General features: G+C 40.0%; 1 protein-coding gene across 1 annotated transcript in view; it reads right to left on the bottom strand.

Annotated features, from left to right (window-relative positions):
- The window catches only part of LOC148011651 (uncharacterized), an 82,712-nt gene that overhangs the window by 18,012 nt on the left and 51,076 nt on the right, over positions 1–13,624 (bottom strand). The window contains exons 3-4 of the mRNA XM_087669878.1: positions 10,882–10,906; positions 9,353–9,407 (exon numbers count right to left, since the gene is read on the bottom strand). Coding sequence (XP_087526004.1) covers positions 9,353–9,407; positions 10,882–10,906 — 80 coding nt within the window. The remainder of the gene's footprint in view (positions 1–9,352; positions 9,408–10,881; positions 10,907–13,624) is intronic.

Here is a 13,624-nt window from a genome sequence, read left to right as displayed (position 1 = left end):
ATGTAACTTATCACAATTCTCCATAATACCCACTCCATCCCCTATCCCTTGAATCCAACCAACAAATCCATTATCCATTACATCACCAGCGGTTGACATCCTCATATTCCCAGACAACCTTAGCACCTTAACATACTGCCATAAATGAGAGTAACATAGTGCCGCATTAGCAATATCTTCACGGGAGCCTTTCATCATGACAGGTAGGATTTGCCTAAAATCACCCCCAAGCAAAGTAATCTTTTTACGAAATGGTTTATCACAGCTTATAATATCTCTTAAAGTTCTATCAACAGCTTCAAATGCAAACTTGTGCATCGTGGGAGCCTCATCCCATAAAATAAGGCTCGACTGTCTGAACAGTTGAGCAAGATCGCTCTGAACAAGAATATTACAGGTGGATTGATTACATAGATCCAATGGAATTTTAAACCTCGAGTGAGCAGTACGACCTCCTTACAGAAGCAAAGCAGCAATGCCAAATGATGCCGTTGCTAATGCTATATAACAATCACTTCACAACCTAGCAAGCAAACACTTGTAAAGAAATGTCTTTCCAGACCCACCGGGACCATCCAAAAAAAAGAACATCCCAATGTTTCCACCAATGGCACCTATAACTGCATTATATGCAACCCTCTGTCCATCATTCAACATTGCCTCCATACAAACACAAACTCTGCGTTGCTCCAGTATATCATATGCATATTCATATTCTAAAAGAGGGTTAGCACACAACTGAGAATTTGTTCGATGAGGTTTTAGCAATCCATCAAAGTCGGACAATCTTCGCCCATGCTGTCGCAAAAGATCCTGAAGATGAAATAAAGCCCACTTTGATGCCTCTTGTTGTAGAATTGTAGAAGATATATGCATAGGCTCTAGCTGTAACTTATACAAAGTATCCTCCAACATTGGTGACATAAACCTATCCCAAAGCTGACCAAGCTACGCAGGCTCACAGAAGATCAAAATTACAGCAAACAAAGCATGCACTTGGGTACCAATTTGTACAGATGCAGCCTCTTCCAAGCACACAACACACTCATCATTACCCTCTAATATGCCCTTTGCAATGCAGGCTTCCTTAAAGGTGTTGTACACCACGTTGCCAATAGTACGCAAATCATCAAAAGACATACATCCTCGAGACACTGTCAAGAGCATTCGCAAGTAATAACGCTCACCAGATGTGGACGGCACAAAGTATATTCAATCACATGTATTTTCATGTTTTCTCTTTGTCCATACCTTTCATTGTGCATTCCACATCCAATACACTGGGAAGTCTTGATATCGAATAGCTCGAGCCTATGGATGAATACGATTGCACACAAACCATTCCGTAAGAGTAGTTTTCCTGATATCTTCATTCTGCATAACATCTGATATATTGTTTGTATCTTGAAACATCACAATTCTCATCAGGCAAGTGCACCTGCAACCGCTATATATCAGGCTTCTCATTGTGCAATGCATAGTCATATATTCGCCAACACGCTTCCGAAGCAGAAACATACTGTGCATCTAAATAACTCTCAATCTCATCCACTTCATGAAAGGTCGTACCATTTAACCTTGAGTTTCCAACAAAAAATTTAATCGTTGCACGATCATGTCACGTGTATATATACTTATACAAATACTTAACAGCTGCCACCGTTGAGCATACCTCAACATTTATATGTGCATTGTATTTTTACTCAAGTACGAATTGTATGGAACAATCCATCGATTATCAATAGTATTACCATTTATTGTGATTGTCTTTCCATCATCTCGTCTTCTATAAACAAGATAGCCAGAGCTATCAACAGTTGTTACATTCACAAACCTCCGAGGGAAATTTTTAGTGCATCGACCATTGTGCATGCAAGGGCTCTTGGGATTCATTACACCACAAGGACCATGAACATTGCATTTTGAGATAGTTTCAAACAAAGCTGAAAACTTTGCTCTATCAGGAAACTCATCATAAACAAATCTATCATAATTGCATGCTTCAGAGGGTTTAAAAGGGTGCTCCAAAATTAGCAAAGTATGAGAATGCATTAGCCCCCACTTTTGAAACTCAATCACACTAACATAGCCTGCAACATTCCCAAACAGATTCCTTTTCAACAATGTATGCATCATATCAGCATATTTTTTATGGAATACCCGAGCAATCAAATCAGGACGATCATAAGCAGTCTGTCCAGGCAACAAAGAATTAGTTATCTCTAACCACTTTGGATTAAATATAATTATAAACAGAGCAGGTTTTCCGTTACTTCGCACTATAGCCATGGCATCCTGATACAACTGATACATGTGTCTTGGCCCACCAGTGAAAGAAGACAGCAAAACCACCCTTTTACCAATAGAGGCACCAATAATCCCCACCGGCCCATCATCCATCACTCCCACCATATCTGCTAAGTCCTTATAAACTTCCGAGCGTAAAACTGATTGATTTTGACAATACCAAGCTAACCTACATTGCTTTATGCTACAATAAGCATCAACAATAAATTGTTGCAACAATCGGCCACCCCGTAACATGCACACCTCAGTGTCCTCACGCACTTGTAGTCGAAATGCATAAAATTGCATCTGAGTAACACAATCCTTGTTAGACAATCCATGTATATTAATTGAAACATTAACACCACTATAAGGTACCTTTACATGCCAACCATCATCACCCAGAGGAAAAAGAAGAACGTATAGCATTGGCATATATACCCTATGCAAGTTTGAAATAGTAATACATCGTCCATCCCGACTATAAACATGTATGTCTCGACGATCAAGAGTATTCTCATCGCCTTGTCCTGGCATGATAGCCACAACCTCAGTTGCCACTGGAGCTGAGTATTGTCTATTAGCATGTTGAACCCCAAAAATAGTCATTCTCAAATCATGCAAGAAATTATTTTGCAATTGCATACCTATGGATCTAAAAGCTTGTGCATATGCATTATGTTGATGTACCATAGACTGAAGCTTCCCAAGCAAGTTTTGCAATAAATTAGGCATAACATCCAACCGATTAGATAACTCATGCTCAATATCATAAACATAAAGTTGTGCAAATCTTGGTATTTCCTGTCGTTGCACATTAGGAAGCAAAGGGCCTATACGATGATAAATGGAGCCATGCACTCTAAAGGTATAAGAATTTCCCACAACAGACAAAATCTCATCAACATTGGCACAAAGTGATACAAATGCAAGAGCACTATTATATGCTCGTATATTATTTTTAAATACTCTACTTTGAGGATGCATACCATGCAACAAATCATGCAATAGTTGTGATGGATATTGCAACTGTGGCAACATTACTTTTTCATTTCGACAACAATGTTTACCAAACAAAACTAACCCTTGCACTTGAGCCTCACATATCCACAATTTAGCCGAACATCGCTCACACATCTCAGAAAGACTCCCCATGGAATGCACAATCGGGTCTTGAAATAGCAATATTGTAGTTGCAAGATGAATATCCATTGCAGGAAAAGCATGTAAAATGGAGCAAAAACCTCCATTTTGAGCACTAAAGGTTGGAGCATTATTGACCCGTGACTCATTAATCACAGCATTTCCTAGGTTTTGGTGATTTTCAGCATCACAATTATAATCATTAGCAAATTGCTGCTCAATCAAATTGTGAAGTCTCTCACGAATCAAGCTATCATGATTTAGAGCCCCTCCTTGCAAAACGTTCCGAGATTCAACTATAGTAGAACACATCTCTTTATACCCCCTCCGGTCATGTCTTGCCATTTGAGCCTTAAGCCTAGCAATCTGTCATCGTCTATATCGTGTAGAGTTGAGTCTATGCCTATGAATACGCAACACATAATCCCTGCTAGTTCTCTGATTATTTAATCCCATATTGTTTGGATTCTCACAAAGCCTGCATATCAAGAGAAAACATGCATTCTTTCAAGGAGAGACTTGATTGGGATTAGTATTTTCAGAGACTTAAAAGTAGAATCAATCTAGAATCACATAATCCAAAATACTACGACAATTTAAATTAGCACAATCCTCCTATGTGCAAGGAACAATAGTAGTCAAAATTAGAATCATCATATATTCTTATATATTCTATACAATTAGATATCTAACCCAAAGACAAATGAAAAAAAAACTATATCTAATCGACGCGCGATCCCCCAAAGCCTATAACTCAAACCCAAACATCACTCTTCAACATGAATGCGCAATAAACTATAAAACGTTAGGATTCTTAAATCAATGAATTCTTCTCTGTAGATTGCAAGACATAATAACTAGTTCTATAGACCAAACCTCAAGAAAGAGACAATATACTTAAAAATAAAAATGTATTTAATATTTACAAACTCTTGAAAAGAAAAAGAATACACAATCTTATTCCAATCCATAGCAAGTTCCTAGACATTGAAACTAATATTGGGAGATATATATATATATATATATATATATATATATATATATCCAAGTATTTTACAGAGAATATTACTCTTTGATACGTACTACATTGCAAAAATCAATGAAGTTTTCTCTCTAGATTGTAAGACATAATAATTATATCTATAAATAAACTATAGATCAAACCTGGACAAAGAGACAATGGACACATACATAGAATTATAAATGCGATCAATGCTTACAGACTCTTTAAAAGAGAGAAGAATGCATCACCCCCAATAAATTAAACCAAACACTATAGAGAGAGAGAGAGAGAGAGAGAGAGAGAGAGAGAGAGAGAGAGAGAGAGAGAATATTGCAATTAGACCATACAATTAGAGAATAAGTAACTCACATGCATTACACCACAAAAATGAATAAAGTTATATATCCACATTGTTTGACATGATATCAAGTGTCAAGAAAGAGACATCGCACCACACTGTAGATACCCAATACAGTTTACTCAATTTAGTCTTGTTATAAGAAAAGAAAGCACACATTATCACAAAAAAAGTAGTGGCCCAAGCATTTCAATATCTTCATAAGCGAGACAACAATAGATCATAACCTTCATCCAAATGTTGAAGAGAGAGAGAGAGAGAGAGAGAGAGAGAGAGAGAGAGAGAGAGAGAGAGAGAGAGAGAGAGGTGAATATTCAAACATTACAATTATAATTACACCATACAATTAGAGAATATTACTCTCGCGTGCACTACACTACAAAAATAAAAAATATTGTATCCACATTGCAAGACATGATAATTCTTTATACAGATCAAACCTCAAGAAAGAGGTATCACATCGTTGCATTAAAACCAATATAAGCTTCACAAAAAGGAAGCACACATCATTGTCAAAAAAACATTGGTCCAAGCACTTTCAAGTAAGATATAAGCGAGACGATAATAGATCATAAGCCCCAACCAAGCAAATCCTCCTCAATTGGGATAGTTCATTTGACAACTCAATTGTTGTAGCAAGGCATTGAACCTATTAACATTCATTTGGAACTGCAAAAACGGTAGTCGACAACTCCTCTGGCAAATCACAAGCTCGTGGTCATTTCCAAGCTCCCAAAACGATGCCCACATATCATTCAACAACAAATTCATCAACCTACTTGTCTTAGAGACAATTGCTGAAAGTTTCCTCACTTCACCACCCAAATCACTCGAGACTTGTTGAAGAACACTTTGGGTGTGCTTCGCACACAACACCATACAAACCTTTAGCTTGTTCATGCAACTCTACAAAGTAAATAGCAAGTGCATGATCGACACGTGTGGATAAACTGGTATGCAATTCCATCAACTCATTCATCTTGGTCTCGAGGCATTTAAACTCCAAAGAACTTGAAGCAGCCTTTGTGTTTCTTCGGATCGTTGATGTCCTTGTGGATTTACTAACATGCCCTCCCTATTACCTTGCCACTTCTTTCATTTTTCGCACATTAACTTTATTCACTCTATTAAACTCCACATTTTGACTGCAACAAAATACGCAAATGACTATCTCCCCAAAAAGAACACAATACCTTGGCGAAAATATAATTATTAGAATAACTATCTCCCATACCCATGCGAACGGCTCCAAGCAGGCAAGCATCGAAGAGATGATGTTGTGGCTGTTTTCTTTGATTCAACCAAATCAATTGCATTCAATGGAGTCGAATGCACTATGTCTAGAACATCGTCCATAGCTTTGGTTTGTTCCATGATGACTACACGAAACTTTCAATAGAGTATAAGAGTCCCAATAGAGAAATCTCAAAGCCATTGAAGACAAACACATTTCCAACTGAAAACCCTAAATCGAAAGTGTCTTGGACTCAAAGACAAAAGAATAATGTACGAACACATGTGTAAACAATCATGCATGAACACATACATACAGAGTGCTCGCCAAAAGCCAATTAATGATTCTCCTCTCCAATGGATGTCCATTCATCCACATGTGCACATGACACTCACCAAAGGCCCAACAAGCATCACTCAAACTTGAAGACATGTTAGTCTCGATGATATCCTAGACTCAAAAGTGAAAAAATACACATGTATTAAGCCCAATACGCATAATCAAATGCATACATAGCCATGTCTTACCTCCTCTCCTCCGACTCTCTCTCTCTCTCTCTCTCTCTCTCTCTCTCTCTCTCTCTGTGCAAGCCCTACTAATGGATGTTCATTCGTCTAGATCCATACATAGGTCTTGCCAAAGGCTCAAATGTGTTAAAGATCCAAAGATGTTCGATGCTCAAAGATGAATGAATACGAAGGTGAAAATATGGAAATATAAACTATTAAAATGAGATTTAAAAATCTTAATATTTTGGAAGAGATAGACAATGTTTTTTAAAATGGAGATTTTCATCAATCGAATAAAACACAACTCATTTAAAAAGTCTTGCAAAGATTATATATATCAAGTATGTGGCGATTTTCAATTTGAAAGAGATAGTCAATATTTTTCAAAATGGAGATTTTCAAGGATGTGCTTATGCAGTGGCGACTCATCCAAGTTAACATTGCCAAAAACCTATCTAGATAAACTTTGAAAGAAGCAAATTGCACATCAAGGGCAATGCTCTTGAGTGAAAGGGAATGGCCCCACACAGTGATTCATCGGGGTTAACATTGCTGAAAACCTATTAAGAGAAACTTTCAAAGAAGTAAGTTGCATATCAAGGGAAACATTTTCATTCTTGTGAGCAATTAACTCATATACGCCATCCTCCATACAACCAGCACTGTCAATAAGATCTTTCATCTTCTCATCATGATCATCCAAGGATCCAATATGTGGCCAATACTTTTGGACATGGTCATATATCTCCCCTATGTAACCCTTGATTTCTTCCAAGTGATCCTGTATCCTCACCCCATCACAAAGGTTTCCTTCGTATTTCTCCTCCAAAATTCTCTCAATCCTCTGTAGACAGCTATCAATGCTCTCATCACGAAGCCCTTTCACGTCGAAATAGTGCCTTTACTTGCTTCTCAAGTCCATTTAAGCAATGAATGACTCTCAAAAAAATAACAGAACTTTCATATCCTCCAACATGCCTGAGTGCACGACGAACTGCCTTCTTCCTTATAACCTCTTTCCCTTTGCACACATTCATTTGCACACTGGGAGCGCACTGCACAACATTTGCTACAGACACATTTTCGTCCTCCATTCTGTGCAAAACACATGCATCAACATCAAGGTGCATATCAACTATTCTTATCTTATCTTAAAAATTAGAAACAGTAGAAAATCCTAAATGATATTAGATTAACTTCTAATGCATTAAATTTAAACATACGTGCATTAGACCATATGATTGACTACAATAGAATTTGCTATAGTAAGTAGCATCTAGAGTGAGGTTTCAATTTGTTTATCCCACACATAGGACTCAAGTGGGTCTTCAAGATGCATTTGGATTATTTCAAGCAAATTCTCATGGCTCCCTAGCTGAGAGATTAGGCTTTTTGTCACAATGGATGTATCCATTTCATGATGCAAAACCCCCCTTGCATAATGAGAAAAGTCAAGGATCAAAGCCAATGCCACAATGACCAGTGAGTTGGTATTTTAAGTGGTGTACCTAACGTTGCATGGTGCACACCACACAATATTCTTTCTTAGACAATCATGCCCTAGGACAATGCAACATTCCCCACCCCTGCCAATAAAACTATAGTTCACACACTAAATAATCTCCTAAGTTTAAAAATGTCAATAACGGATTTTTAATGCCATGAAGGGTTATTATATCCAGTCCAACCCCACAAATCGCAATGAGTTCTGAAGGATAGTTGTACCGCTCAATAATGAAAGTCACGACCACGAATAAGTAAATAGTAATATGATATAATATAATACATATATATATCTTATAAAGTTACTACAAAACCTTCCACTCCATAAAATACACGTGTATTAGACCTAAGTTTGTATGATGCTAATAAAAATATAGCTCACACACTAAATAACCACTACAAGATATAGGCCTTATATCGACGTTTAAAGCGACGAAAATGCAAATAATAAAATTTTCCCCCGTCGTCGCAAAAAGCGTCGTTATTGGCGACGCCATAGAACAGTCGGTATCACCGTTGCTATTAGCATCGGTATCAGCGTCGCGCTGATAGCGACGGTTTGCGATGTAAATAATGACGCCAATAACGACGTGAGCAGTCAAATTTGCAACGCTAATAGCGATGGTAACAGGGAAAAAAAAATTTATATTAGAGCCATACAAAATAGTTTTTGCACTGTGTACAATGCACTTGCAAACAAAAACAATGTATACTGAAATCATAACATTGATACATGAAATAAATACATGATCGCATAATAAGTGATTGGTACAATCATGACAAGATATCACTAATACATAAAAAATGTCTACATAGATCAGGCGACTCAAAAATAAAGGTGTGTGAGCTCCAGGGATCCAAGGGCGAGCTACAGATCCTCGTCTCCCGAAAGCTCGTCCCGCCCGCAAAGGAGCATCGAATGGACTCTACAGAAAAAGAAACAACACATCAGTCCACCATACAATAATTCATTCTAATTAAACATGGTAACTACGAACAAGAAAGATGAGTGACTTACAAGGCCGTCGCGTCTATACAATCGGTCGATCAACGAAGTGAGACTATGCCTCTCTGCATATCGAGTCTCAAGGCCAGTCGAATCGCGATTTGTAATGGAGTGTTGCAAAGAAAACAAAATGCTAACTGTTAGAAACATGATTGTCAGTACAAAGAATATTGCAAAAAAATAAACAAGCAAAACAAAAGAAAAACTTACAAAGTCCTCCAAATATGTCCTGTGGCCACCACTCCCAAGATGATGGACCACTCCGGTCTCGAGTCGTGCCCTCATCGCCTCGTGCTGCTAGCTCCAATGCCTGGAGAATCTGTAGCCTCCTCCCTCAGTTGGCGCCAATCGTCTACATCTAACCACTCGGGCTTTGTAGCCCCACTTTTGATTGGCTTACCTGCATCAGATCGTCTATGTGACATGTATGCACGCATGTAATCCCCGTAGAGAATCTATCTACTAAGGCTGGAACCGGAAACTCCTCGTGCAAGGATGCTACTATGTAGTCCTTGCTCTCCTTCGGTATGTTCTTCCAATGATCCAAGACGTTGTGCCGAAAAACTTGTTGGCACAACTCTCTCATGCGAGCCATCACCCTTCTCCTCTCATTATTCATGATGATGGCTCCTGATGTAGTACCATCGACTAGATATCCATATCCCCCTGGAGTTTGCCGAAGATGGGTCCTCTCCCATTTGCGTCCACGCTTCTGGGCATATCCAGGAGACCCCTATGCATCCGGTATACTGATCGGGGTAATATCTCTCAGAGTGGCACTTTGTGGGTGCCACTCTGCTGACGGCTGAGCAAAAGCCAGAGTAACTGGATTAGACGTCCCATAGGTGTGACAAATCTCTGAGGTGACGCAGCTCCAATTGAACGATGAGACGGAGACACCGCGTCCGTGCCTCCACAGCATCCACTTGAGCCCGAGCCACGCTCCCTGGAAGGCCATGAGAGGGAGGAGTCACACCTGTAACCTGTGTCGACCGCTGGCTCACTGCCTTTGTATCTCTGCAGCATCCCCCTGACCCTGAAGCACTCCCTCCCTCTGGCCCAAGTCTGGAGTGTCAAGCATCCAATCGCGCTGAAGTAGATCTAGTAGAGTGCCCTGATGAAGACCGAGACAGCTCCTGGTTTGCCATATCTCTGAATCTCGCGATCTGGTCTGGAGACATGTGTGTGAAGATATCTTGTAACTCCTCATCGCTCATCCCTCGACTCATCCTAAAAATGTCACCTGCACAAACAAAAAATGATGTTAGAATAATCAATTTAAATCATACAAAGCACAGTAATATAAATCATTTAAAAAAAATCTCACCTAAAATGTATATCTTATATGCCCTTATAAGTGATTGGTCAACGAATTGAGTAAGTGGATACTCCAAGTATGAAGTATCCTATGGTTCCATGTTAATCTCTTGGCATAACTCTGCATACACTGGAAGGTCGATAGACATATCACCACAAAAGAATGAGTCCATCTCGTTCTCAAAGAATTCTTGGACTCCTATATTTTCATCATTGTTAGCCAATGCTGGCTCCAAGCTTTTGATGGCCTCCACCCCTTGCAATATCGACCCCTCTATTTGCATATTATCTTCATCTATGCTCGAAACATCGCTTTGATCATATACTCTCGCACTTCGGGGAGTTGAAGGTATAACATACCACCATTGAGGTTGTTGGGAGTTTGGATAGAAGATTACATGTTCACAAACACATATAAGAAAGTTCAAACCATTGTGACATAAACCACCTTATAATACAATTAGCAAACAAATGAGTCCATGCACCTGTTCACAATGGGCAGACAACTCAAAGGTGTCACACAAATCCGTCCATTTTTTTTCGGAATCTATTTCGAGAAATCCAGATGGACCTCGTCGAACTATTGCTCCAACTCCTTCAAGTATCACTTTGAACCACTGCACATCAAATAGTATCATGGAGAAGCTACGGTAATCCACCGTAATAATACTTTGCAAGTTTCCAAAATACTCCATCACATCCATAACCGTGTTTGGATCCATTGCTCGTCGCCAGCTCTCTTGCTCAAACCTTGCCATGATACCACAATCCATTGTGGAGAGCATTTTGTCAATACACTCCACGCGAAAATGTCGTCCACGCAACCACACTGCACTATATATTTTGTAATGTACATTGAAACACTCAAATTAGATGTCGCATCTAAAATTTAGATACGACAGATTCTAAATCCCTCATCACCTTTGGACTACATCCCCTCGAGAATTCCCACTCCTCCATTGAGATCTTTGTCCCTTCACGAGACGCTGCGGTCAAAGCTCCATGCAACCATCGCGTTGACATAAACTGCGGCATCTCCTCTATGCCTTTGGGATATCGAATCTGTCGATATCGCGTACTATGTCGGAATTCAGCTCGCGCTTCCTCTCAATCTTGCCTAGCGATCTGGTACTTGGCGAGCCACGTCTCCATAGAGACATGGTGCAACATACAAAAGCGATTCACCTTCTTCTCCATTGAGGCATCCATTCTTTTTTCTACCCCATTTTCAACCACCACATCTCCAATCATTCTATCATCGTCCTTCAGCAACCATAGCATTTCATTGTCTGGATCCACCATTGGTAGCCATTGTGAAATATGCACTAGCACCTCAGACACCAACCAACCTTCAGCCATGCTACCTTCTGGCCGAGCTCGTTGTCACACAAAGCCTTTTAAGGTTTTCATGAAGCGCTCCAAGAAAAACATCCATCACGTATGGATAGGTTCAGCAATCTTCACTTCATCTACAAGATACACAAGAAGGTGGATTTGTATCGTGAGCATGCTGGTAGGCAGGTATTTCTCAAAGAGACAAACCGTCTCCACTGCTCCCCGCCTCACGGATTCAATAGAGGATGTCTTAATCTCCTTCTATGAGATCCATTGCATCAAAGTCGACAACCTGTAAATGGCCCTGTGTATTTCTAGAGTAAGACATCCTGCGATTGCGATCGATAGTACAAACTGCTACAAATGAGAAAGCATTATGAATAATGGCTATACTCCAAATAGCAAAATACGCACGCCAATTACAATCCATTCATAGTACAAACCTGACATATCTTATGCCAGTCATGGGATTTTAGCCCTGATAATTGGTCATCTTTAGAAAATGCGGACCTGAGAGAATGCATCATACCCGTCGGAGTGTAGATAGACTTGATTACTTGCTTCACAATGCGCTCTTCTTTAGTGGACAAAACCCAAGGAGCACGAGGAAGCTGCACGCAACCATCAACACTCGACTGCGGCCAAAGCGCCTCCATCTTACCTACCTCCTTTAAATCCATTCGTGCCTCTATAGTGTCTCTCTTTCCTGTGATGTGGTTCCATAGCAAGCTGCCTACATTTTTGAAAATATATATGGGATCCAACAAGTGGTTGACCTGTAAGTGGATCCAATATGGCAACTCGTAGAAAACTGAGAACCGCTGCATTCCGTTTGGATGTGATTCCGCGTGGACCATTTTCAGCTCGTACCAGCTTGCGGCGTTCATATGTGTTGGAGATCGTCTAAGGAAACCTTCCCTGAGTTCATGATCCTCTAGCAAGAAAGCAGTGCGTCCTTGATATACCATCTTCGTTATGGTTCGTGACCTTCGGGAGTCTAACTGTGGCCCGCACAATGGACATGTATGATAACCTGAGGTAACCAAATCTATTCCAACACCATGACCTAGTAAATACTTGCTTGAACAAGATAAAATATAGATATTACCAACGAGAATGGAGGCCTGCTCACCTGAGCACTCTCCGAATCCCGGAAAGTCATGCATCGTCCACATGAGAATGGCTCGAATATTGGCTGACCGTCGACCATCGTGCCTGCTCATATCTTGCACGGTGACCCCCTCCTCCCACAAAATCTTAAGCTCATTGACTAATGGACGAAGATAAACGTTCATATATTTGACTTTGTAGCGGCCAGGGACGAGTAAGCTAAGGATGAGATGTCCTTTCTTCGTAGAAAGCCATGGAGGGATATTGTAGTTGACAAGGACTATAGGCCACACACTGTAAGAAGTTGAGCGCAGACCGAATGGGTTTACGCCATCCATTGCAAGATCGATCCGAAGATTCCTTAGCTCTTGGGCAAAGCCTGGGAAGGTAGAGTCAATGTGGCTCCATGCGCGTGAATCCACTAATATTCGTTGAACTCCATCCATGGACCTATTCTGCGCATGTCACGTTGTCAAGCTCGCCATGCCGGACGTACGAAACATGTGGTTTATGCGGGGGACAAGCGAAAAGTGTCTGAGAACTTTTTGAGGGATGGTTTGTCCTTGCAAGTCCTGTCGATACCTGTGAGCACCACACTTTGGACATGTCTCCATAGTCTCGTATTCTCCTCGAAACAGTATGCAATCGTTGATACATACATGGATGTTATTGTAGTCCATGCCAAGCTTTCGTAAAACATGTCATGCATCATCACGAGACTCAGGCATGGTATTTGCAGGTGGTAATATATGATATTTCAATAACCTAAAAAAATCATAAACACCTTGAAAAAGCACAAATGTTTGTAATAATAGTGTCA

The sequence above is a fragment of the Lygodium microphyllum genome, chromosome 28 (assembly GCF_053477565.2).
Source record: "Lygodium microphyllum isolate KBCC chromosome 28, Lygodium_microphyllum_v1.1.10, whole genome shotgun sequence".
Lineage (NCBI taxonomy): Eukaryota > Viridiplantae > Streptophyta > Polypodiopsida > Schizaeales > Lygodiaceae > Lygodium > Lygodium microphyllum.
This window is presented reverse-complemented; position numbering and strand designations above follow the sequence as displayed.